The sequence below is a fragment of the Arctopsyche grandis genome, chromosome 12, assembly GCF_051622035.1.
Source record: "Arctopsyche grandis isolate Sample6627 chromosome 12, ASM5162203v2, whole genome shotgun sequence".
NCBI lineage: Eukaryota > Metazoa > Arthropoda > Insecta > Trichoptera > Hydropsychidae > Arctopsyche > Arctopsyche grandis.
This window is the reverse complement of record NC_135366.1, coordinates 20,865,258-20,892,580: the sequence shown is the minus strand read 5'-3', so window position 1 is coordinate 20,892,580 and position 27,323 is coordinate 20,865,258. Positions and strand designations below refer to the sequence as shown.

The window sequence follows — 27,323 nt, the reverse complement described above, 5'->3', positions numbered from 1 at the left end:
CTATACGATCTATTCCGAACATTTCACCTTATTTTCAAAATTGAAGGCCTTTCGTAGTTATATTTATATTATATCTTAAAGTAATATACCTATTAACGATTCTGTGATTATTCCGCACAAAGCGGTCTCGCACGTTTCACTAAAATTTCAATCACGGAACATCTGGAACCTGAAAATTTCATCCATCGAGATTTACCAACGCGATATATCAAATTAACGAGAACTCGAGTACCAGATAATCCGCATTCGCGATTTTAATGGCAAAGATTATCGTTTGCGCTATCAAAATGTGCGAAATAATCCATTTACCCTATTTAAACCGACAAAAGTTGCATTTTATTTTGTTTACGAAAACAATAATACGACTGGCAACATCGTCGACGAGGGCAATATCAGTTGTCAGTTGGTGAATTACGTGCCGTGATTGTAGCTGTCAGTCACGGCTGATCGATTAATTTTTCTTAACTAGAAAAAACGAAAACCTCACAATGGACCGAAGGACCGAGCTGGGTGCTAAGTTGGAGAGCCCTAGTTTTTTTGTGCGGATGTTAATGGGAACCGCAGGGCATTTGCCTTACGTACCCAGTAACCGCTACCATTACTTTGACACCCCCGGGGGAGAAGATCTTGCCAAGAAGATCTGGTGCATTGCCCCTCACGCTTCGGTACTCTCCGGCCTTGTAGGACTCCACGACGTAGTGATGATACGAAAGCCACCGACCCTCGCCGCAGGCATCGCCAGGATGATGTTCTGGATGGGGCCTCCGATAGGAGTGACCGCTGCTTTTTGTGCAGGAACTTATTTCGCCTGCAATATTCGCAAGAAAGATGATGAATTGAGTCATTTCATCGGTGGAGTGTGCGCTGGCCCCATGATCGGTGCATGGCGTGGCTGCGTCTTCAGCGGCGTACTCGCCTCAATTATCTTGGGTTCCATAGCATTGACTTGCAAACATTTTAACGTCAATGATTTCTCTTGGTCGCACGACGTACCGGTGATTTCCGGATCGGTCAGGAGTTGTAAACACGATTTCAGTATAATAAGCCAACGCGAACGTAACTGGACCACAAATCCTGAAGAAGCCTAAATGCACAATGGTTTCATTGGAAGACGTGCCTGTGTTCACGTAAATTGACTATAATCGTCAATTTTTACTTGATATGTGTTATGTAACACTTCGTTTTTAGACCTTGGGAATCCACACAAGATTCTCTATTTACGCTAACACGTATGGCAATGTCTGTTGATTATTTATTAAATTAAATGTTTTGTTTAGCAAAAAGAAAGTATGTAAATAAAAATAAAAATTTAAAAACTATTTTCAATGTTGTTTTATTTTGAAAACTTGAAATATTCACTGTTGTTCATGTTCTGTGTCTCAATTAATAATTTTTATTTAAATAACAAAGAAGAAATAATGCACACACTAATTGTTCATCATTTATTTATAAAAATATGACTACAATATAAAGATATGTAACCCTATTTATGTATATATTTATTTTTCATTCCTATGAATAATTTTATAATCACTTTCGGTATCTATGTTGATTCTAAATAATAGATGCAAGTATACTAACTTACTACTCAATACGACTTAAGCAAAATATACATACATAAATTGAAATGTAAAAAAACCGAAGATATAAAGCAAAATGGAAGATTTTTCTTTTAAATGGTAAAATTGGCACATAAATGCAATGTAAAAAAAAGTTTTTCCTATCGCTGTATAATGCAGTTCAATTTTTTTTTGTTATGTAAGTGAAAAAAAATGCACCTAAGAATAAACCAACGCCAATAGATATAATATAATTATTTTCAAGTTACTCGATAGGATCTACAAAGTTATTTGGAAGGAAAGGCAAATACATATTAAAAAGTTATCCTTCAGCAAGCTTTACATACATATATATACAAACACTTGAAATACTTGAAATCAAATAGAAATTAATGAACTATACAGTTATTGTGTAGAAAATGAATAAAAAGCATTCCACATAACATATTACATTTTGTTTTAATTTAAAAATAAAACTGAAATTAGTAGTTTGGCTTAAAATGCAAGATAAATAGGTATTAATAGTTAAACATTCACGTGATTAACATATTTATCGTTCGCCAAGATTTATTTTGTCTGTCGGTGGAAATTTATGTGTAAATATGCTATTTTGTTTTGTGAAGTAAAATATAACAAGAGATCAAAAACCTTTCAGCCCAAGTCATGTTTTATTTTAATGTCATGAATATATACATATATACTCATTTGATTGGATGTATAAAGTCGTTTTAAATACACAATATTAATCAATAGGTTAAATCAAAATGTGTATCGTGTATAGTTTCTATTAAAATTATAAAAATCATTAGCCAAAAATGTTGTACAAAATTACATGAAGTGGATTAGAATTGATTTTTAAATTCACACTATTTACATAAATTATTTTAATCTTAAACACATATTGAAATATTGTTAAAATAACATTACATTCATCGAATTAATAGATTATCTTTTTAATCAATGTATTTAAATTCATGTTCTATTGTTAGCTTTTTCATTTTTTATTATTTTTTCAGCTTCTTCGTCTGTTCCCTCTTCATCTTCATCGGTTTCAACCTCAACCTCAATTTCTTCATATTCAACGTTTTCCAGCGCGGCTGGTTCTATTTTCTTTTTTTCTACTTTTGTAACTTCTTTATCACTTTCCTCTTCAGCCTCCTCCTCTTCTTCTTCTTCTTCAACTTCTTCATCAACTTCTACCTCAACTTCTTCATCAACTTCTACCTCGACTTCTTCATCAACTTCTACTTCAACTTCTTCATCAACTTCTACTTCAACTTCTTCATCTACTTCAATTTCTTCTTCAATCTCTTCTTCTTCCACTTCTTCCTCCGATTCATCTAGTTCAGCCTATAAAATTAAAGATGTTTTTAGAAGTCATGTTTAATTTCAATGATACATTTTATTTTTACTCAGCGATAAAGTGAAAACGAACATCATTCTGTTTGGGTGCTGTAGCTGCACTTGCTGTTGTAAAATCATCATCCTCATTTTCATAAGTTAAATCATCTACAACTAAAATTTTTCAAATTTTTCAAATTGGACAAATATGATACAAAATAGTAAACAAAATATTTTACCATATTCTTTCTCAGAAGCAGCTTTTATTAATTCGTCATTAATCACAGATAAGGTCATTTTTCCACTTAGGATGATCTATTAATAAAAACATGTTTATTAATATTGATTAATAAATTAAAATTAAATTATTTTATTAAATGCAGATTCATACAGGAGCATCTTTTTCATCTCCATCATTTATTTCCTCAGTGTGTGTTTCTGAATCGGCAACCAATAATCTAGATTGATGGGGCAAAGCACCTTCCAAATAAATAGAAGAAACTTCTACCGGTGGCTGCAAACACAAAGAAGAAGTAATATAAAAAAAAGTATTCGAAGATTAGTTAAAAACTGAATCAAAACATTTTTAGTAATAATGTAACTATTTTTTATTATTTATTAATACATACATACATTCCAGTGTATAGTTTATGGTATTTTATGACTTATTTGTATGCATGTTCATATTTATTTACAGTGCAGTCTTGATTATCCGCACTTGAATCTGACTGTTTTTTATAAATATACAAGCTTGTTGAAAATTAACGAATTCTACCACCTTTAAGTCAAACCATGGATCAAAGAGTTGTTTCATCAATGAAACAAAGTTAACATAAGTCTTGCTGAGGAATTACTCAATCTTGGTCCAAGGTATTGCCGATAGATATCACTCATTCCATTGCAGAAGATATTTACTATATTCTTACGAACCTAAGGCAAGTATTTCTATTAATGGAAAATGTTGATCATAAAAACATCAAGAAGTGGTTAGAACACGATTTCAATGATTCAATGGTTCAATACAAGAGTGAAGAAGACACAACACGACACTAACTTCTGTTGAAAATTTATCGGAGTAAATCAACTAATAGGGATTCGAATATAACGGTATAATACATATTTGGATATTTGGATAATTAATTTTAATATAAGAAAACCGTTAACGGGAAGATTCTAAAAAAATTTAGATTTTCTGAATAATGTAATGTAATATACATACTTAAAACTTAATAAAAATCAACAGTTTATATTATTAGCCAGCAGTATGGCTCGGTGGTTGCGTTTATGTTTAGCACCGAGAGGTTACCAGATTCGATCCCGTGCTAATCTTTAATACTGCCGGTCAGACTTGGATATTTGTGACTCCAAGTCGATCGTTTCTTATCAGAGTTTGCCAATTTATCTGATTTTATTGTTGAAAAGGTTCCTCCATTAAATTGGCAAAAAAAATCATTCTACCCGCTGTCACAAATATCTGAATTTCCTTTCCCATTATATTGCTCGGATAATCAAGAGTACACGGTTAACTTTGTTCAAAAAATTTGATTATTTTAGTAGTCATCATGCTAAAAAAGGTTTTTTTTCTTGTAATACAAAAATAGCATGTTTTCAGGTAAATGATATCCACTTCAATACAGACGTTATATTTCTTCTAGACTGATTTATTAAAATCCTTTATATTCTTTATTATTTAACCCATTTACGATTTTTTAAAATTACGTATATCCATAGTTTTAATTCATTAAAATATTGTATTAATTTAGACATTTATAAAAGTATCACAGATTTCATGAAAGATCCAATCACTGTTTATTAAGTTAAAAACCAATAGATTAAATTTCACATTTTGTAAAAACACAAGTTTGCATTGGTTCTTCACAAATTAATAATTTAATTTATAGTATCGTTTAGAATATAAAAATAATATATTTTTATTCAGGGGCGGTTCGTGACTTTAAAAGCAGGTGGGGCACGAGGAAGCTAAATCCACCCCCCCCCCTTACATATTTCTTCTCCAAAAAATTAACTTAATATTTTTTGGTAACATTTAATGCAAGGAAAATGACTTCAATTATCGACTTGGTTCATTATGTGTTCTAAAAAAGCAAAAAATGTACTTAGTAAAAAATAATTAATGATAAAAATGAAAGAATTGACATATTTTGATTGACAATTTAAGCATACCTAGCAAAATATAGTTGAAATGTTGAAAATTTATTTATTTCGAATTTACAGAGTATAGACGACTAGGGCTGGCTTATTCTGCCCCAAAGAGACCTCTACGAACCAATTATAGGCGAGCTTCTGTACACTGTACACGGAACTACAGATCTTTTTTATTTGCATCTACATTTCATCTACAGTACCATTCGCAAGTGTCAGAGTCAGAGAAATGTAATATTAATAGAAGTGTCTTTAGGTGTTCTTTTGTTGTCAAGTGACATTCTGTTCAAGGACAGATCTAAATAATTTTAGCATCAGTCGTATTTGACACTTGGTGGTCGACGTATGTCCGATAAAAACTTCTCTATTTGTTTATATTACTCGCAAGATGGGCAAGCAACGGTAAAAATTGCACAATACATTCAAAAACACACAATAAACAACATGGGATACATTTTTATAAGTAAATTGATCCGATTGTATTCTGTGCGATGTAGCGTATTTATAGAGACGTACCGCGTAAAATTGACAACAATTATTTATTCGTAAGGGCCCTTCTATTCTTATTACATCTCTCCGGTCAGAGTAGTAGGTAAACTGAAGCTAGCTATCACGGGACCACGGCAGATAAGCGACTGTTCCGAACTGAATTGCGAACCGGCTCTGCTCACCGCATGGTGAGCTGGATAAAGAAACACATGTTGACTATTAATGAGTCACCAAAAATACACAAAATTTATTGTCTTTTTTGGTTTGGAGAAATGTGTGTGGGGCAGTACCCCGGTCTCGCCCTTAGAAACGAGCCGCCCTTGTTTTTATTTATTTTTTAACACAAACACAACATCAATTTAGTCATTCTGTTTTGTACATAATTTATTCGTTGAAATATTGTAGAGCTATGATTATCTTCTATATTAATTGGAATTACATGCTGCCGATATTTATATATGTATGTACGTGTATATTATATTTATGCTGTTAATTTGCTTATTTATTAGAAATTAAATTACAATGGATACGTTGAATTGGAAGGGGTACAAGTTGAACGCATATATACATATACGATAATTTTCTAACCGTAGGATGACGTGGCAGCGGATGCACTGGAGGTGTAGGAGGACGTGGTGTTATCCATTTCTGACCACCTTCACAATGTGCAGTCATTTCCATGCCCAGTACCTGTGTCCCAAAAATGTGCATACAACCAATTTTGTCTTACCCCTTTTCATATGTATGTACATTTGTCAACTATGCTAAAATGAACTTGTTTAAAATGGCCCAATTTTTTTTTATTAATATTATATTAAAATTTTTGATTGTTATTTTGAAGTCGTATGGTCACTTTATTTTAATATTTAAAAAAAGACATTTTTGAAAATGAGATTATGAAAATTAAGAGGGCTGGACACCAGCGCCTTGTCCATACAAACGTATTAGACTTCTCCCTTCCTCAATTATGGCACTAGAGAAATTATTTTTTAATAGAGCTAGGAGCCGCCAAACATCTATAAAATCGCCTCTTTTTTACACCCACGAAAAGAGGCCAGCGTGCTTATTTAACGGTCGATTTTAAAAAAAATACACGCATAGTTGCACAGAAAATATCTTTCTCATACCGATGATGAAATTTTTTAAAAATTGGTCCAGTTTCGGAGGAGAAAATAGGAGAATACGAAACCTCGATTTTGTCAATTTAAAATACGTTTTATCTGGTCGAAGCGCAACTGTCGCATTCACTCAATATATATATCGAAGTAAGGAACGGCAACAAAATTAAGGTTACGGTTGTACAGCCCTCTTAAGAAAGATAAATTTTAGTGGGAATTTTTTTGAAAGATTTTCGAAGAAATTGAAAAAGTAAACATTAGAATGAAACAAAACCTAAAATGGAATGGTTGAACATATTATTTCATGATACATATTTGATAAAAATACCTTAAATGTTGGTTTTTCTTTTTCAACACTGGACCGAACTTGACGTACAATCTCTTCTTCGGGAGTGGGCTTTTCACTTAGTTTTTCTTTCATTACCTCACCATTTTCTGTATGTATATTATTAGCATGTATTTGTTCAATTTTTTCCGAAGGAGTAACAGTTTCGATTTGATTTGTGTTATTTGCATGGGTATTCGCATCTTCAACGGGTGCTGATTCTTTAGTTTGTGCAAAAGGAATATTGTTTTCTTGTACAGGAGTTGAATCTTCCTTTTTGGTTAAAAATTCTTTGGTTTTCATGATAATTGGGGAAGATTCTTTTTGAGAGTGGTTTAAAGAACCATTTGTATAGGGATGAGGAGATCCTTCCTGTAACATACATAATTAAATATAATCAAACAATTAAATTATATACATATATATATATATATATATTAAAATGAATTCTAGTTAAAAAAAGCTCAAATCTGAAAAATCTATACAAAAATCTTATTTTCTTTACATATGTATTAATATTTTATGGTCAAGTGGTACCCATAATATGTACTAATTTCTCTGTTTGCAATTACTATTTTCAATTTTATTACATTAATAAAACAATGTATTAATTAATGATTAATATGAAAATATGCATGCAGACCAGTTATTTTGGAAGAATTTCAATATAATATACCAAACCACACATAACACCATTAAAAATGGAGACAAACAAGGAAACATAAAAACAACCAAGTAATGAGCAAAATAAATGATAAAAAGACTATGTAATAAAATTAGTATCTACCTTTTTTTATCTACAGCAAGCATAAATTAAATATTTTTTTGTGAAAGCAGTCAATAATGCATTTCAGGTTTGGTAGCTCTTGGGCACAATATATTTGATTTTCTTTAAACTTATGATATATTTTAAAAAATCCAATTTCAAAACGGGTCTACCTCACGGGCCCGAATGTGAAACGCCCGAAAACGCAAATATCGGAAGGCAAAGATCGAAAATCGAAAGATCTTAAGTCGAAAGATAAAAAAAAAAGGGTGCATGGTAAACGGTACATACTCACTTAATTTGCGTGAGCAGGATACAACAGGAACAAGAGGAACAGACTTTTCCTCCCGTATTCTGCGCGCGCACATTAATACGGTAGGAAAAGCCTGTTCCTCTTGTTCCTGTTGTATCCTGCTCGCGCAAATTAAGTATGTACCGTTTACCATGCACCCTTTTTTTTGATCTTTCGACTTAAGATCTTTCGATTTTCGATCTTTGCCTTCCGATATTTGCGTTTTCGGGCGTTTCACATTCGGGCCCGTCACGGAGATCGGATTCAAGTATATGTATATGTAATAGCATTCTATTATGTGGTGGGTATTTTATGTTTGTAAATAAGTGTACAATACATAAATATATATATATATATATCATGCCATGTTATTTTAGTAGTGGATAAATGTGTTAATGGGACAGATAACATACATATATGTACAATACTAGAATAATCTGTCACAACAACCGTGTATGCTACCTGAGTAATGTTGCTGTGATTGACTTGGTGATATTCTTCCATCTGCTGCCGAACTTCAGCTACCAAACCTGAGATGGCGTTAACAACTGCGACCGTAGTCCACCGAAATAAAAAAAAGACAAACAAACACCCATATCTTTTAATATAACTAGCTACATTTGCATATACACAAGCATTCATTTACATTAAATTAATATATCGATTTTTTTTTTAATTTTATCCATTTAAATAAGTTACACATTTGGAAAGTTGGAAAATTATCAATAAACTTATCGAAATTACTTTTTTTCTGTTTATTTTTGTATATTGAAGTTAAAGAAAGAATTGCAATTAACTTGTTCAAGAACTTACAGCAAAGTCATTCATTTTTTTATTACATTACTGAACACCCAAAAACACAAGACCTTAAAATGCTATACTAATCTTTTCAACCATCGAAACAACACTCATGCTAACTTTTAACTTTTATCACACCATTGGTTTACACATTAGATTCTAAGGCCTGGGCAAACCCCGGCCCGCAGGCCGCATGTGGCCCGATTCGAATTTTTGTGCGGCCTGCCAAATTGTTGGTTATTAGAGGATCACTTATTTCATTATGTTGAAATTTTTTTTCATGACAGGAAATAATTTACATGTATAAATAGTATTTTACTTGCGGCCCGACGTTCATTTCTAATTAATAAAGCGGCCCTTCATTCGAAAAGTTTGCCCAGGCCTGCATTAGAAGGTACATATATCACTCAGGGAGCATTATTCAGCATTGATAGTGTAGATGGTTAATGGTGTTTTTTTTTGGAAAATTGTTGAAATTATTGAAAATAATATAACAATTCATTGGTCTTGTGATTGCAGGCAATAAATGAAATGTAATGTGATTTTATGTAATTTTCATAAAATTTAATGAAATTACATATTATGTTATTTTATTCCAACTCACTTTCAAAATGTTTATTTGGAATCAATATAAATACCACTGAGTTACAAAAAAATCACGTTTTTGAGTTATCATAATGGAGACTAACCAATCTTTACTAACTTTGACCCACCCGCTGTACTCTGTGAGGTGGATTACAATAGGAAAAACATCTGACTATTGATTCCAATACTCACTTTGAGCACAGCAATACTAGATTTTGAGTTAAAGACCGCAAAAGCCAAAAAACTGTAAAAATCGCGCATTTTTTAAACGATCACCAACCAACAAAAATCATTATCATATTCGAATTCAGTGGGTCAAAGTTAGTAAAGATTGGTTAGTCTCCGCTCTGGTATTTTTTTTTTGTTGCTCAGTGTAATTAGTTAAAACTAATAATTATAAAAATAATTATTTTTATACCATTGTTTACTTTAATCATGATGTCATCATTAATTGAATGAAAATTCATTGAATCAAAAAAAAAAAATGTAACAAGTTAACAATCTTCATTGTTGTGTAACAAGTTTTATCATGCCACAACACAAGCTGCTACTGTTCGATTCGTAAATATGCCGTGAAGAACACAAATCAACTATGAAAACACTAATCTAGGTGTATTACAAAAATTGAAAAGAAATAATAGAATTTCCCACGTTAGAATAACAAACAAAATTTACAAATTCGAATTTCGGTACAAAATAAATATTATATATTCTTGGAGTGGCATTCTATTATCTATTTTTATTTATGTTTGAAAAAAGCCAATGTTTATGATGGCAGCCCGAATGGCAGCTGATGAGGCTGACCTGCCCAGAGAGGGGCCCACGCATCTGTTGGACTATCCTTTCCATTGCTCTCTCGGTCTCAGCTAGCCTTGCCTTCAGTACATCCAATTCTTCGTCCCCTAATTCACGGGACGGCATGAAGTTACATTAAAATGAAACGTTGCCTTTGATTATATCTACTTCATATTCTGATCTTACATTGAATTAATTATGTATTATGTATGTATATTCCAAAAAATATTATGTCATTTGATCCCAAATAAGTTAACAATCAACCAACGCTTTATTTAGTTATGAATTAAGACAATTTATAACAACATACATGTTGAAATTTATTTCGAAATTGAACCTATTACTAAAATTTTTGTAAAAATAAATAGGAAAAATTCAAAGCACTTAAGATAAACTCACTTGCATCTCTTTCTTTGGGTCCTTTTGTAGCAATATTTTTTTAAAAATTACAATACGTTAATAAGCAATTTGAATGGTGAGAGATATTTTACGTGAACGGTATATTCAGGGGCGTCATTTGGGGGGGGGGGGGGGTAGGTATCCACCCCTATCTAGATTTGAAAGGGACTACCCACGTTGTTTATTATCACACCTTAAGCGGTTTTTATGGCGACTAGCGGTAGCGGGCAAAATAAATACGATAGATTATAAAAATCGTTCAACATTCAAACTCATATAAAAAAAATCTCCATTTACTATTAGAAAAAACGTAGTACTACGTATCCCGCCTTCCGCGATGAACCAATATCAAACGTAATACTACGTATCCCGCATTTCTCGTTAAGCTCATATGAAACGTAGTACTACGTGACCCGCTTAAAGGTCTGTTCATACCTATCCAGCACGACCAGAATCCTGCAAGTATCCTGCAAGTACGGACAGTATTCTTTAGTACATTATATATGGACGCGCATGAATGCGTAAATGCGCATGCGCGAATGGAGTATGAATACGTCCATATAATGTTCCAAAGAATACTATCCGCACTTGCAGGATACCTGCAGGATACGGGTCGTGCTGGATAGGTATGAACAGACTTTTAAGCGGGCGAATTTTTTTTGTGGCGACTAGCGGTAGCGGGCAAAATCATAGGGCTGCGCGAATAAATACAATAGATTATAAAAATCGTTCAACACTCAAACTCATATAAAACAAATCCCCATATACTATTAGAAAAAAACGTAGTACTACGTATCCCGCCTTCCGCGATGAAACAATATCAAACGTAATACTTCGTATCCCGCATTTCTCGTTACGCTCATATGAAACGTAGTTCTACGTGACCCGCTTAAGGTGTGTTATTATGAATAAAATGATATAATAAAATGGAATTGTAAATAAAATGATAATGTATTTTCAGTAGATTATTTTGTACTTTATAAATATGCGTTTATACCCAAATCTCTTAACAGATTTTGTAAAATTATTTTACTATTAATTTTATTGATAAAAATATATAAATAAAAAAAATATTAAAATTCACATACATATGTACATACACTTATTTTTTAATATATTACACCCCCCCCCTAAGAAAGTCATTGCTTACTGGTCAAAAATTTTGCCCCCCCCCTGGGAAAAGTTGAAATGACGCCCCTGGGTATATTGTTGAAAGTTACTAGTATTACAAAGTTAGATAGTTATCAATAAGTTTATACATACCCAATTTATTGGAATCAGGTGAAATACGACTACTGCGGATGGGTTCAGTGAATACTTTTCGTCTGAATTCCGGATCAGGTTTGAATGTTGGATCTGCTTGGATCTCGTCCGGTGAAATTTGTCGGCGGAAAACCATCTATAAATTGAATGATTGTCATAAATTCTAAATCTTTTTTTATGTACTCTAAATAAATTTGTAAAAAAGTACCTTAAAAACTGTATAAAGGAAGAAAATGACTATGCATAGGGTGTAAAGTGGCATCACAAAACCAACGGACGACTTTGGCGCAGGGACTACTCCTCCTGCACCACCCATTGGGGGTCGTATACCTCCAATCGGCATTGGCTGTAATTATTAAAATCGAATTAGTATTGATTAATCATTAATTAATTAATAATTTATTAATCGCAAAGTTGTATTGAATCATTCCAATTAAGTGTACATATGTATAATACATAACATTTTTATATTAATTCTTATTAATTTGACACAGTATTAACTGTAATAATTATATTATATGTAATGCGCACATATTCAGTTAGCATTAGGATGACCATACGTCCCGTTTTGGCCGGGACAATCCCGTTTTTACCAGGCTCTTTTTACGTCGCTTTCGATTTTTTTTCGTCTGATTTTTTACGTATGTACTTTGCTTATGATTTGTCCCGTTTTAGTTTAGTAATAGAAGAATTATAAAATACATACATATATTTCCATATTTTCCCTTTCAAATCAATTTGTTTCCCAAAATCAAATTTTTCATACAATATATTCATTTTAAAGTTACATTTAAATATTTTGTTACATGATTCATTTTACAAAATATCTAATATTTTATCTTGTTTCGTTTTCATTATTTTTTTCTCTAAAGAATTGTACGTTCTGGTAAAAATTATACTACCTATACTCTTGCTTTTCCTATCTATGCTTTTTTTTTAAAAAAAAGGTGTCGGAACTCACTTCTTTTTTTATTGGAAAAGATTATATTCAAATTATATTATTTTGAATATTTTTTTAAAAAATGCCGAGAGAAAAAGGTGCCGGAACGCCGTTCCACCGCGTTACATGGGAAAAAAGCCCTGCCTATACTTTCAAAATTTTCAGTTGCACAATTTTTTTGCAATTATAAGAATCCGAAAATATGTTTTTGGAAAATTTGTTGTCATTATATTTGTTAATTTTACGGGTCTACCTCACGGGACCGAGAGTGTAATGGTCGAAAAAGCAAATATCGGAAGGCAAAGATCGAAAATCGAAAGATCTTAAGTCGAAAGAACAAAAAAAAAAGGGTGCATGGTAAACGGTACTATTTATATATAATATATATGAGTGGCATGCGGTGAAATTATCTCTCCTTTGTCATACAGCCTTGTTTAATGTGCGTGCGCAGGATTCGGGAGGAAAAGCCTGTTCCTCTTGTTCCTGTTGTATCCTGCTCGCGCAAATTAAGTGAGGATGTACGACGGGGGGGGAGAGAGAGTTTTACCGCACGCCACTGATATATATGCTAACCGTTTTTCATGATAAATGAATAATTTCGACTTTTTCACGGTCACCCTAATTTTACACGTCTCAGAAAAAAAGATCAGCCTGCGGCGCACGAACATAGTATGTTATATTAATTTTTTTTACACATGAATGGTACATTCTGAAAATAATTATAATTCTTTGACAATATTATTTGTCAGGAAAAATATAAAACTTTTGGACAGACAACATATATTTTTTTTTATATAGGAGGGAGAACTTTTTTACGGACCGTCCCGTTTTGAGTCCTGGGAAATATGGTCACCCTAGTTTAGCATATATCGTTAAGTCTCAAGCAATTGTTAAATACATTCTGAATATGTTATTTGTTATAAAATTATTATACAGAAAACGTTTCAAATAATCCAAGCTATTTAATTAGAAAACAAAAGAGATTCAAATATCAATTAGTAATCTAAGAAATTACCCAAAGTGTGCTATACCAATACTATCTGACATAGTTTGATTTATTTGATTGAAAAGCTAAAATTTGGTATGGATTTTAGAAGTGAATGTGTAAACATGTGTGGCAGCTAATTATAGTCTGCAATAGCGTCACACTTTCACGTTCGTATAAAATTAGCTCTAAACATTAAATCGTGGTGTATGTAAGTTCATACGCAATAAATATTTTGGCAATAGATTACAGTGCTTCAACGAACTGATTGAACCCAACATCAAAAATGTAAATAAATACCTATATTATTTACACATTATATACACGTATATGTATGTTTGTATTAACATATGTATGTATATAGTTAACAAAAAAATAGTTGTGCAATTGAAATATTTCAGTTGATCATATATAAAGTTATATTTAGCTGTGTAGACTTTTTAGCAGGTGAAATGATTGCCGATTATTATTAGCCGACGAATAAGTTAAGTTGACTTGTTGATGTCTCAATTTATAGTTGTAAGAATTGTGCGGATTTGTGCGTAATAATCTATTTACTTATTCGTAAAATAAGAACACTGCAAGAATAGGGCGTCATGATTGACCGTATCATGGATCTATTTCTATCAGCAAACCCTTCGTTCTACGAATTATTTCAACATCTTGGATACAAATCGAGAGCCTGGCTAAAATCTATTTAGGCGTAATCTGTAGCGTAATTAGGTCGTGAGGGCTCGAACTTGTCTCATTGCTGTTTCATAAATGTATGTCGTTTTGATTTATGATGTCCTTCATTTAACTCATCATTTATTAAATCATTGTATAAGCAATCAAGATGACAGAAAATGCATTTTTGCATAAATTTAATTAATATTGCCTTCATTAAAATTTTGAGAATAAAAGTTTAGTAAGATCATTTTTTTATATATATGTATGTATATATACGTTTTGTTTTTGACCCTTTCGAATAAATCTACATATAGCCACAGTTCGAGTTTGTAAACATCTCAATTCTTCATCATCATCACATCTTCATTTTCGAGTTTTTCAGGATCATCACATTTCGAGTTGTTCAGCATCTCAAAATTTGATGATGTATAAATAATATATAAAAAAAATAAATGCTCCTAAAATGTAAGTTTATCAAAAATGTATCCATAGATGTCTCTATGATGCTTCGTTAGAATTATTATAAAAATTGTATATAAATGTTTGTAATTGGCCAAGAAGGCGCATTCTTGGTATATAGGCGTTAGGCCTTCCTGGAATATAGCCAGCAGCATGGCTCGGTAGTTGGGCTTTTGCCTAGCACCGAGAGGTCGCCGGGTTCGATCCCGTGAGTTGACCGATTGAAAAGAATTTATTCTGAGTATATTATCTGTAATGCTGCTGGTCAGATTTGCATATTTGTGACTCAAAGTCGATCGTTTCCTACCAGAGTTTGCCAATCTATGTGATTTCATTGTTCAAACGGTTCCTCCATTAAATTGGCACAAACTATCCTACCCGCTATGTCACAAATATCTGAATTTGATTTATGTACAATATGTAAACATTTATGTACAAGTCCAAATCCATGGTTACCGGAAAAATGCACTAAATTACAGTGGTAGCGCAGTTTCGAAAAGTTCCAATTTTCAAAGGCACTCAAAAAAAAAACGTGTGCAATAGAATTCTCGGATAACATAAAAATACCCCTTCACGCTTTTTTGTGGAATTCTATTGCTTTAGTTCTCCTTGAGCATATTTGAAAGTTTGAATGTCTCGAGAGTGCAACTATCTCGAGTGCATTTTTCCGGTCACCAAATCCGTAGACGTCTCTAATGCTGCAATTTTCGTAATTAACCGTCTAGGAAGGTCTACCTGTTGAATATGTGTATCAGCGATTTATGTAATAAAAAATGCTGCAATGTTTGTTATTATCTGTCTAGGAAGGCGCATTGGGGTTTACTTCTTAGGCCTTCCTGGTATATGTACATACATATATCTACTATGTAAAATAAAACAGAAAATGTATTGTGATGTGGATGCTCTCTCAAACATTCACCCCACACGTATCATTGCTAGCATATGTCTATTCGAAACACACGTCTTTACAAATCTCAACATTACTCTATTTTTCTACTAATGATAATTATTGTCAACCCCACAAAGTTCTTTATTGTGAACGTATGTTTCTTTGTAACGTAAGTTATTATTGTCTTAACCCTACGCACATTATTGCAACAATGTGTCTATTCGAAACACACGTCTTTACAATTCTCAATGTTTTTCTATTTCTTAAAGTAGTGATGATTGTCAACCCCACATAGTTCTTTATTGCAAAACGCATGTTTATTTTCAGATTTAAAAATACCCTGTAATTCACACATATGTAAAGAATTAAGTAGTATTACTTCTCCCCCAGATTGTTATTAAAATACTTTGTTTCAAAATTAAACTCTAGTTATATTCGGATTTAGACATACATATGTATGTATCCATGCTCTGTGATTGGTTGATTTCCAACTAGCACAATACCTCTGTCAACCCTTCATTTATTTACTTGTGGTAGCACTTAGAGACTACATAGTTACTTGTAATACAAACTTGTACATTAATCTCGTTTATATTTACTGCTATTTAAAGACTATAATATTCTTCGGTCTCCGTGACGAGACAGAATGTTAAATTACAGAAAACGCAATTATCGGAAGGCAAAGATCGAAAATCGAAAGATCTTAAGTCGAAAGATCAAAAAAAAATGTTGCATGGTAAACGGTACATACTCACTTAATTTGCGCGAGCAGGATACAACAGGAACAAGAGGAACAGGCTTTTCCTCCCGTATTAATGTGCGCGCGCAGAATACAGGAGGAAAAGCATGTTCCTCTTGTTCCTGTTGTATCCTGCTCGAGCAAATTAAGTGAGTATGTACCGTTTACCATGCACCATTTTTTTTTTGATCTTTGGACTTAAGATCTTTCGATTTTCGATCTTTGCCTTCCGATATTTGTGTTTTCTGTAATTTAACATTCTGTCTCGTCACGTAGACCCAATATTCTTTTACCACTTCCTACTCGTCCCCGTAACAGTATGTAAAATAAAATAAAATACTGAGAAAGTCGATATAGTAAAACAATGATTTTGAAAAATAGTATTAAAAATTGAAAAAAAAAAACAACTTCATTCTGTTTTAGTGCTTTGCCAATTAGCGTCTCCATTACAGTAACCTAACACACCCACATCTTTTAGCTCTAAATGCAAGACATGGCAACGCAATTTTTCGGCAAAATCATCGTTTTTCACTATTTTTGGTTGAAATTCATCCGTGTGAATGCGGACACGTTAATTTAATTATCGCGGTGTCCCGCACAAAATATAATATCGGGGCCAGTAGGCAGACGGCTCGCGCCAAAATAGACGCGGACGTCCCACAGCGTTGTCGTAATGTCTGAAGCGACCTGCCCATCTCGATGAGCGACATCGGCCCTTATGCACTGTAATAATAAGGTCGACTTCTAGGTGTGTTCGTCGGCCAGTGCATTTGTCGCGGTGTGCCAAAACGGCGGCCTACTGTTTGGGCCGGCCACTGTTTTGCCGCCAAAGTCAAGTTTATGTCAGCGTGTTATGCGTGAGCTTCCCTAGTATTTCGGGAACGCGTTTTCAACGCTGCTACGATCCCAACTTTGATGTTTGCACATCGCGCATCGGCACAAGGTCAGGTGAAAGCCGAGTGAAATTTTCAATTGAAAACTCGATGAAATAAATATTACCTCATCTTCTATCAATAAATATTACCTACCCAATTATATTGTTACGTACACCGCCGAGTACATAAGTGCAATCGGATTAGACCGAGTGGCATCCCAGAGACTGTGTGACCGTTATAATTGGTTTCAAAGATTATCTCCAGACTAAGTGCAAGTAGGCTAAGCAATGGCCACCGAATTGGCCGCTATTGGTCCTTTCTCAGAAGTGACCGATAGCGTGGGACTGAGTGTCGTGGGAATACATATCCGGGTACATGCCTTAACAATAGGGAAGTAACCGGACGTAGAAGATGCCCTGAGCGACCTATCCGTTATAAGGCGATATCAAGATATGCTGGACGGAGCACTGCCAGTGCGTGTATCTCCTTAATCACCAATAAATGCTGTGAAACGATTTTGGCCTTTTACTTGGATCCTCCACCCACCCCTACCCCTACCGATTTTATTTAGCATTACGTCCGAAATTTCTTCAAACCATACATTATCAATACTTTTTTAAATTTCACTGCGTTTTTTTGTCTCTTTGCTTTATGATGCAATTAATTTTTTTTATGATTTATTATACAAACGCTGAAAAAATTAAAGAGTGGCCGATTTAAATTTGCACACAGGCGGCTGAAATCCTAGACGCGGCCCTGATGTACCCAATAGATTGTACAAGATTTTCAAAATAATTGTTTACTACTACAAAGATATCCTACATATAATGACATGAAAGCTGAACTATTATTAGTTTAAATAGATTTGAATAAAAAGGCAATGTAATAATTAAAAAGAATCTTAATTATTTATAGTGTAGTTCAATTACACAATTTACCATATTGCAGCTAATCTTACGTTCCATTAAACATACAATGTGGCCTCATTAAAAAATAGTTTGTTTGGCTATTTTTGATTTTATTTTCACAGTTTTTCCATTCTTGAAATTATAACGCGTTGCACGAGTGACATGACAAATTTTGCATGTGATTTTGTGACGTCACATACATATACCACACCGGATCGTAAATTGCAATTTAGCATAATGATTAAAAAAAGTAAGACACCCGAACGGCGAATTTCAGAAACTTTAATAATAATTAGGGCTTTGGTCTTTGAGAACTCAATTGTGAAAATGTGATAATTCAAAAATACCTAGATATGTACTTGCGGAAAAAGTTTTCAATTTGATAATTTAACTACATATGTAGGTACAAAATCGTATATCTTTTTCATACCATGTTTATATGCATACGTTAAAGTCCAAGTTTACATTTCGTTCGTTCATGCACAAACTAGCTTGTTCATACACGATTCGGATGGATGGATTGTAAAGCTACTTTAAATTTTTTTTAAATAATATTTGAATATTTATTTGTACAGGTAAACGCCTAGTTTTGGGCCAGTGAATATGTGATTTCCGTAGTGAAAATATCACTAGATCCAGTAAATATGTAATGTCCGTAGTGAAAATAACACTACTCAGAGAAAATATAATTAGATATGATTTCACTGAAACGTCAGTGTAATTATAATTTCACTGTGACATATACATATAATATAATTGTTTTTAGTAAAAAGATTGACAAGAACTGAGTTCTGGCATCTTTTTCAAAACTAGATATGAAATTTGAGTTGAATCAACCAAACGGTTTCTGAGAAAAACATAAAAAACCTCGATTCTCTAGAGTAAAAGTACTACTTCCGGTTCAGATAAAAATATTTAAAAAATATAAGGTTATAAAGATTATTATTTCTATTACATGTAAAAAAAAATCCGATTCAGTTAGAGGTTTGGGAGATAATTGAATTCAAAAACTTAAAAAAAGAGGACACCTATAAGGGGGGGTACCATTTCCGGTCAACTTAAAAATTTGAAAAAAATTTACGTCATGTCGATAAGAATTTTAGTAACTGATACTAAGTTTCAGTTCGATAGGACTAACGGTGTTCCCAAAATCTCCAAAATACAAAGACACACACACACACACACACACACAATTTTTCTAGATCATGAACACGTGATCTGTAATCGATTCCGAGTTTGAATCAGTCAAAATCTCGAGTTCGAATTTTCGCATGATCACAAAACTTCATCTATCGTTACTACGTAGATAGATAAAGTAAAAAGCCCTGGGCATAAGTATGAGTATTCTCAATCGTTTGCTCCATCTTTCATAATGTATCTTCTACGAGTTGAAATGTGTCAAAAATCAGGGGAAACGGGAATTATGTCAACGTTGAAATGCGAGTTTCATAGGACTTTCCATTTCAAATATTTTTAACATCTCAAAAGTTTTGACAATTAAATGCGAGTTAAAAACTGTTTGAAGACAGTTTTAAACTGTAATCTCTAAAATCTATAACAGTTCGTGTATGAAAAAACTAGCATGTTCATGAACGAACCGGAGAACACTTGTTGTGTAACATACAATATTTAAATGCACACGTCAAATTACCGTTAATCAATAAAACTATCATTATCCTTTCAAGACATTATAGCAACGAAGCTATTCGAAAACTTATATGGAGATTCCGTGTGAAAATTGGGTTTTCATATTTGACAAACATACCTAATTAAATGTTAGATAATATTATTTGAACGATGGATCATTTCCATCATTCATATTTTATTAAGTGTACATATTCAATTTGAAAACGTGTCAAAATTTTCAGAAATACTCGTCCGGTATATTTTTGTGTAATCAAATGAAGATGTATCGTGATTCTGAAGACATGTTTGTAATAAAATAAACGTACTGCTACGAGAAATATTTTTCGCCGCCATATTTATTTTCACAAGCTCGCATGTATTATTAGTAAAGAAAATAACACGAATGCGGTATCTTGAAGTTTCTATGAATGTGTTTCGATACCTTTGATTATAAATAGAAGTCGAAGAACGAATATAGCACTTTTTACCAATTTTGTTTACGATTTCAATTTTTTATTACTTCGCTATATAAACACAAAACGGATGCACGAAACTTCAAATACAGACATATAACGATTTCGCAGAAATCGTTAAATTTAGCGAGATACGACTCAAATATTGGAAAAGGTCAATTTGTTGTTTATACAACTATACATAAATATGTATGTAATATAATCTGAACAAAAACACGTGTATGAATGTTAGTGACAAGTGTGTACACATATTCACATACATACGTACATACATACATACATGTGTATGTATATATGCATTTAGTACTTATTATATGTACACATATCTAGTTAGTTTACGTGTTATGCAATACTTTTAACTTGGTTAATTATATTATTTAGTATCTACCTATACATATGTTATCTTTTACAGGCAATACAAATTAAATGTTATTGTGGAAAACTAAAATTTTCCACGGGCAAAAATTCAACTATTTTCTTCTAATTAATTAAGCAATTATTCAATATTTCTTAGGCATCAATATGTATGTATATTTCCTATTAAATATTCATACACGACTTTTTTAGAAATAAGTCGGTGGCGCACGCAAAATTTAATCTGGAGAGAGGGGGATAAAGATATTTTTTGCAAATTCAATGTAATTCATTGAGTAATTATTTAAAACTAGTATCCTGTGTGCACATAGTTGTGCAATAGGTAAAATATCAGAATTCGGATCAATAATTTATTAATAATATAAAGTTTAATTATTTAAAAATATGAACAAAGTAATATGCCGCGTCTCTTTCCACGATATACGATGCCAAGGGGAGAAAGAGAGACGGAGCATGGTGTTAACAGTGAGTATTTCGTACGTACGTACGCACGCACGCACGCACGCACGCATTAGACAATAATTATTTAAGCTATATATTTAAATCAAGCTTTCTAGAAAATATTTTTTTATTTCTTTGGTTTTGGGTGCACCACTATTCCACGTAAATGAGATTATGGATTTTTGTCTATAAACTCATTTCATAAAAGTAAATAATGATGTGAAATAATCCTAAGAAAATTTGGATAATTCAAACCAATATCTTATAGTAAAGCTGCGTTTGTTCACTGGACTGAAAGTTGGATCTTGCAATGGAAATATAATATTGAACAATCGGTTACTATATGTATAACAATCAAAACAACTCGAATATAACTCAAATAATGAACAAACGTGGAAAATTTTGCAAAACTAGAATTGCATATTGTGTTGAAAGCGCACTAAAGCTCGGGGTTTTCGGCCATTTCTACGTTTGGCGGGAAAACACAATGCTTCAAACACGAACATAGAGTGAAGGACGAACCTCGTCAGTTTCTTTGACATAATATACATTGAGCGGAGTGGACCATACCCTTCCTTCGGCGGGACCGCGCTGTACGAAGGGTGCTGATGCTTGATAGGGTCCTGAGGGTGAGGGCGGAGCCCCCGTCGGGGGCACTATCGCTCTGCCCCTTTCGCGCAGTGCCGGATGCACCGGGGCCGGTCGCAGGTGAGGGGAGCGCTCTTGACGCATACCTGCATATCACAATAAAATATAAAGATCTCGTATCATCTGAAAGGCACACACATCAAAAAACCCAAAAGGAGAATGTGCAAAATCGGTACGAATTCCTACTCTTAAGGACACGGTCAGAAATGGTAAGCGATGTAAGCAAAGCCTGCAAATTCATGTCTGCCCAACGGTGACGAATTCGTCGACAAAATTAGCCGTAAGCAGTCGAGTATTTATATCTACTTATTTAACACACAATTATTTTTAATCACTCATTATGTAAATATTCGATTTTATTTTTGGGTATTTCAAAGTAAGTTTGTCTTGAATCTGAGTATTGACTCATCAATGCCTCCTCAGATTTATTATTTTAAGGTAATTTATCTCAGTTTCGGAACCCTTCTTAAAAAAACTTTTAAATATGCGATTCTTATTGGTCAAAATATATTGGCTTGTAAATAATTTTTTGAACTATTTTTCCTATTATGCTGTACATTAACATTAGAATAATATGATACTATGATTACTAACAAAATTAAATTAAAATTGTAAAATAGAAAATTATCAGTATATCAGTAGCCATTAAAATACATAGATATAAGATATATTGTGAACACAATTTAGTAATAATAAAAAGCATTTAAAAATCAAAATCAAAAAATATATTGGCTGATTAATAAGAATCGTGCATTTAATTTTTTCCTGCTGCCAAACTCGCGGAAATGACACATCAGTATTATGTATGAATCTTACAGTTGAAGTGTTTGTATCTTCTATTTGTAATATATTTTGACTAGTTGCAATATATTCCATTTAATCTGGTACCAATTACCGTTATAGTTGAAGTGTATTTAAAGTTGTAATATATTTTGACTAATTGGAATATATTCCGTCTAACCCACGTTAGTTGATTCATGTTGCATATTACATTCCAACTGGTCAAAATATATTACAAGTGCAATTACAGTTCAACTATAAGTAAGATGGAGAGGTTAGGTTTTCGTGAAGACGTCATTCAACTAGTAAATTGAGTTGGAAAGTCACATTTTTGTTTTTAACACATTCTTAAAGTTATCGTAATACGGTACTTATAACCTTTATTCGTAATATCTAGAAAATATTAACGCATTATTGAATTCTAAAGAATTCGTAAAAACATCAGAGCTGTCAAAACTCAACTGTTATAATACAACTGACACATCGTTGAAAGTGTATTTGCGCTTGTAGATATACAATTTACTAGTGGAATGCAAGGATTGTAAATAGGTTTTTGAGCTCTTTTTCCTATTATGCTGTAGATTAACATTAGAATAATATAATACTATGATTAATAACAAAATTAAATTAAATTGCAAAATAGAAAATGATCAGTAGATCAGTAGCTATTAAAATAGATATAAGATGTATTGTGATCATAATTTCGTAATAATAAAAAGCATTTAAAAATCAAAATCAAACTAGTTGAATTGTATTCGAATATGAATGACCTATGTAAAACGGCAATCGGAATATGTATATTACAACTGAAAATACACTTGAACTGTAACATATACATACATAGCAGTCAATATTAAATTATATATAATTAATCCCGGAAGATTCTAGAATGTTATCAGAATTTTATATGTACATACATATGTAACAGTTGGTAGAATGGTTTATTCCAAAATGAATATTCCATACTGTAAATATCAATACATTTCAATTATCGCTTTTGAATAATAATGAGGCACTTAAAACAAGCATTACATTTATATTTTGGTTCAATTTTTCATTAAAGAGTCTTTTTTTAGAAACCGTATTTAAAAAAAAAAACCAAAACCTATTTCCTTCAAAATAAAATGATCGTATAGAATATTATCAAAATTTTGCACATTCACCGTTTTGCAGATTATGTTTTACACACAAAATGTACAACGGAATTCACTTCAATCAGAAATAAAATCGTCACACATTAAGCCAAATTAATAAATGCTAATTGCGCAAAATCGCACATAACATAAAACCGGTTTTCGACACAAGATATCGTTAGTTCAAAAAATTAATAACCGATTACATAGTATTCAGTATGCAAATCAAAGTCAAACCACTCAAACACACACGCATATTATAACGTAAGGAACAATTAGATTAGTCGCAGATGAGGTATATGACGTATAGTTGTTACTGGCAAACACATAACATGTTAGTGAGGCAAACATCTGAAAAGTAGTCGAACCATCGAAGCCTTGTATCCAGAATTTTCCAACATGGTGAGGCACGCCTAAGGACCACGGAGCTATGCCGTAGTGGGTCTTCAGACAGGTGGACCCATTGTAAGACCTTATCTCGTCCAGAATCTGTTTGTACGTCTTGCCAAGACGTATGTTCTGATCGAGGAAAGTCGCTATGTCGATGCCACACGTGGTATTGACCTCCTGCCTACACATGGAGATCACCTCCTTCGTCAGCTTGCCAGTGAGGAAAGCCTGTTCAGTTTTACTGTCGATTGGACCACCGGATCGGTGGAGGATGCTGCTGCACAGTTCAGTCATCACTTTGATTGCGTTCACGTCCGTATCCACGAAAACATCGCAGCATCCTTCAAAATAGGCAATCGTGTGAGGTTATACATATATGTAAATTCGCAGCGGTCGCTTTGACATGGAAACTTTTATATCTAAATGATGTGTGTTCCAAATTTTTGCATGAAAAGTCAGTTTTCCTTGACAGAGTTGGATCTGACGTAAGATAAACTGAAACGCACACCAGTCACTCTTCTATAAATATAATATTCAAATTATCTAACATTATTTAGCACATAGTATACAGGAATTTATTACTATACACGTGTAGTGTGGTTTTTGCCACGGGCATTGTTCGTGTTTGCACAAAGGAACCAACATTACCAGTTTTACATGAGTAATGGAAATGGAACAAGCTTTATAAACTTGAATATTTCAACCGTGAAGTATAACAGCAAAGGCACTTTTGAAAAATCGTAAGAGTTTTTTTTTTTGGATCTGCTTAAAACATAAACCATCAATATATAACCGGACAAACATACAAACACATTCGGAAAACACGAGTAAGACGCATTGAGACCGAATTTATTTAGTAAAATTAATTGATAATTTCTTAACGTTATAATTATTGGTAAATAATTTGCTCAATGCATTTAAAAACTATTACAAATACCAGTATTTTTAAGATAATATTTAATTTTGTGTAAAGTTAAATCTTCCATAATGAATGAATGAGGGCTAAAAATGAAATTTTAATACAATATAGTACATTGCCTTGCATTTAATTTTTTTACTGATTTACTTTGCTGTAACAAGTTGACTCTTATGAGTAAAGTGCTTTTGAAACAACGATAGATCGCTACATTGGTGTTCAAAGCAAGAGAGTAAAAAAGTATGGTTTTTCTAAGAAATTAACAATAGTAAATCAGTTTTTGTGCGTAAAGCAACTGCGCTTGGCCTAAGTATGGTTATATGTAAGTAGACTTAAGCGTTGGCTTGGTACTTTTTAAATTCGATATTTGGTTATAAGATTTTAACAGATAAATATAACACCGACAAGAAAAGACCTGATATAAAATAGTAATACTTAAGGTAATTTTAACAACTAAAAGCAAAGATTAATAATGAACAAGTTAACAATTTTAGACATATATGTACTTGCTATTTTTTAACATTGAATTTTAAATAGCAAAATAATACATTGTATAAATACATATAATAAAGGCCTACAGTTACTATAATTCATCTAATATCGTCGGTATAATGGCAGAAAGTTTTATGTCAAAAATCCTTGTGACCAACCCACGACTTTATTTGGGGAATATAAGAAGGATAAAAAACAAAATTCGATAGTGAAACATACATACCGGCTATGAGAGCATATAAGCGATACAAATTGAGCGCAAATAAGGAATCTTACACAAGACAAAACACTTCCGGCTGTCGGATTTTGTTGAAATTTTTTTATTGCTCAAAATCAGTATAAAAATTATACACATTAAATGTCAAGAAGATATTATTATTGAATAGGTCTTTGTTTTAAAAAAAAAAACACTACTTCCGTTTGACGAATTCTGACCAAAACATTTTCAACTCTAAGTTATTACATAAAGAATACAAATATAAATTTTCAGCTTGATCGTATGGTCACAATATTTTTGACTTATCTAATAGAAAAAATTCCCGCTTCCGGTTTATTAAATTTGGTGATTTTTATTTATTATTTTCATCACATTGATACAAGGACTATACTTGAATATTTTCGTAAAGGGCACACACGTTTAAAGAGTCGAAAAAAATAGTGGAATAAAAATCGAACAAGAGTAAACTGCCATTTCTAGTTGACAGATGCTAACCAAATTTTATACATAACTTGACAATAAAAGTTAAACTCTAGATATGAAATTTCAGTCCAATAAACTAAAGGGTTTCTGAGAGAAACATAAAAAAAACCTCGATTCTCTAGAATATATGTAAGTACTACTTCCGTATTGGGGCATAAAATTTATAATTTCCATTACATGTAAAAAAAATTCAGTCCGATTCAATTAGCAGTTTGGGAGATAATTAAATTCAAAAACTTAAAAAAAAGGACGCCTATAAGGGGAAGTACCATTTTCGGTCATCAGATTGATACAAGGATTTTCTCGTGAAGAGTACACATGTTTAAATGGTCGAAAAATATTAAAACAACTATGTATGTAAATCATTATTTATAATTAAAACATGCAATTTTTGACTTTTACCGACGATATAAATATACAACTAACACAAGAAAAAAATCAAATTCAGGCAATTCTTCATACTATAAGGAATTAATTGGCTTTTGTTTACAGTCGATTTGAATCAACAACAGAGCTCAAAGATGTTGTTAAGTGAAAAACAACATCCTTCCGCGGAAAATTTGAATTCAGTCAAAAGAATTGGTTGAAATTGGCAACGTATGTATGTATGTATGTATGTATGTATGTAGAGTGGCAATGGTACCTGTCGCCTTGTCGTTGATGTTTGGCGAGAGATCTTGCGGTGGGGCGATTAGTCTGGGCCATAAGAGGGCGAGACAGGCGACGACAGCGCAAACGGCCACCGCGGAAGCCCTAGGGCTCAGCCCCGAGGGAGGGGTCGTCGCTTGCACGCGGGTCGCCATCGCGCTCACTCCCGCCCCCGCCCTGTGAGTCGCCCTGGTGCACTCGCCTGTAGCCGTCACCGCCACCGCCGTCACTGCCACTATTTTCAGCACGCAAGCGCTCGCGCCTGCGCATTACAGCGTATGCGCCCTGGAAAATTATATCCGCTCCTAGAGCTTCGAAAGCCACGTATGTCTTTCTTCAAGTCC

The 27,323-nt window shown here is 32.9% G+C and overlaps 2 protein-coding genes across 17 annotated transcripts; one reads left to right on the top strand and one right to left on the bottom strand.

The window, feature by feature from the left end:
• The first annotated feature begins 376 nt into the window (after positions 1 to 376).
• ND-B14.7 (NADH dehydrogenase (ubiquinone) B14.7 subunit) lies at positions 377 to 1,999 on the top strand. The gene has a single exon (XM_077443407.1). The coding sequence runs from the start codon at positions 489 to 491 to the stop codon at positions 1,086 to 1,088; it is 600 nt and encodes a 199-aa protein (XP_077299533.1). The 5' UTR covers positions 377 to 488; the 3' UTR covers positions 1,089 to 1,999.
• On the bottom strand, positions 1,315 to 27,323 carry LOC143920508 (uncharacterized). 16 transcript variants are annotated; one of them, XM_077443392.1, is made up of 12 exons: positions 26,975 to 27,323; positions 24,202 to 24,564; positions 21,795 to 22,006; positions 12,102 to 12,239; positions 11,894 to 12,029; positions 8,516 to 8,601; positions 6,999 to 7,367; positions 6,141 to 6,242; positions 3,292 to 3,414; positions 3,140 to 3,215; positions 2,995 to 3,074; positions 1,315 to 2,909 (listed from the first exon to the last, which is right to left on the bottom strand). In XM_077443392.1, exons 1-12 carry the CDS (start codon positions 27,132 to 27,134, stop codon positions 2,532 to 2,534), a joined length of 2,223 nt encoding a protein of 740 aa, XP_077299518.1. In that variant the 5' UTR covers positions 27,135 to 27,323; the 3' UTR covers positions 1,315 to 2,531. The 16 variants fall into 16 exon arrangements, with proteins under 16 accessions (XP_077299518.1, XP_077299522.1, XP_077299520.1 ...); XM_077443396.1 differs by having other exon boundaries at positions 21,843 to 22,006; positions 26,975 to 27,286; XM_077443394.1 differs by lacking the exon at positions 8,516 to 8,601 and adding an exon at positions 10,241 to 10,338 and having other exon boundaries at positions 21,843 to 22,006; positions 26,975 to 27,273.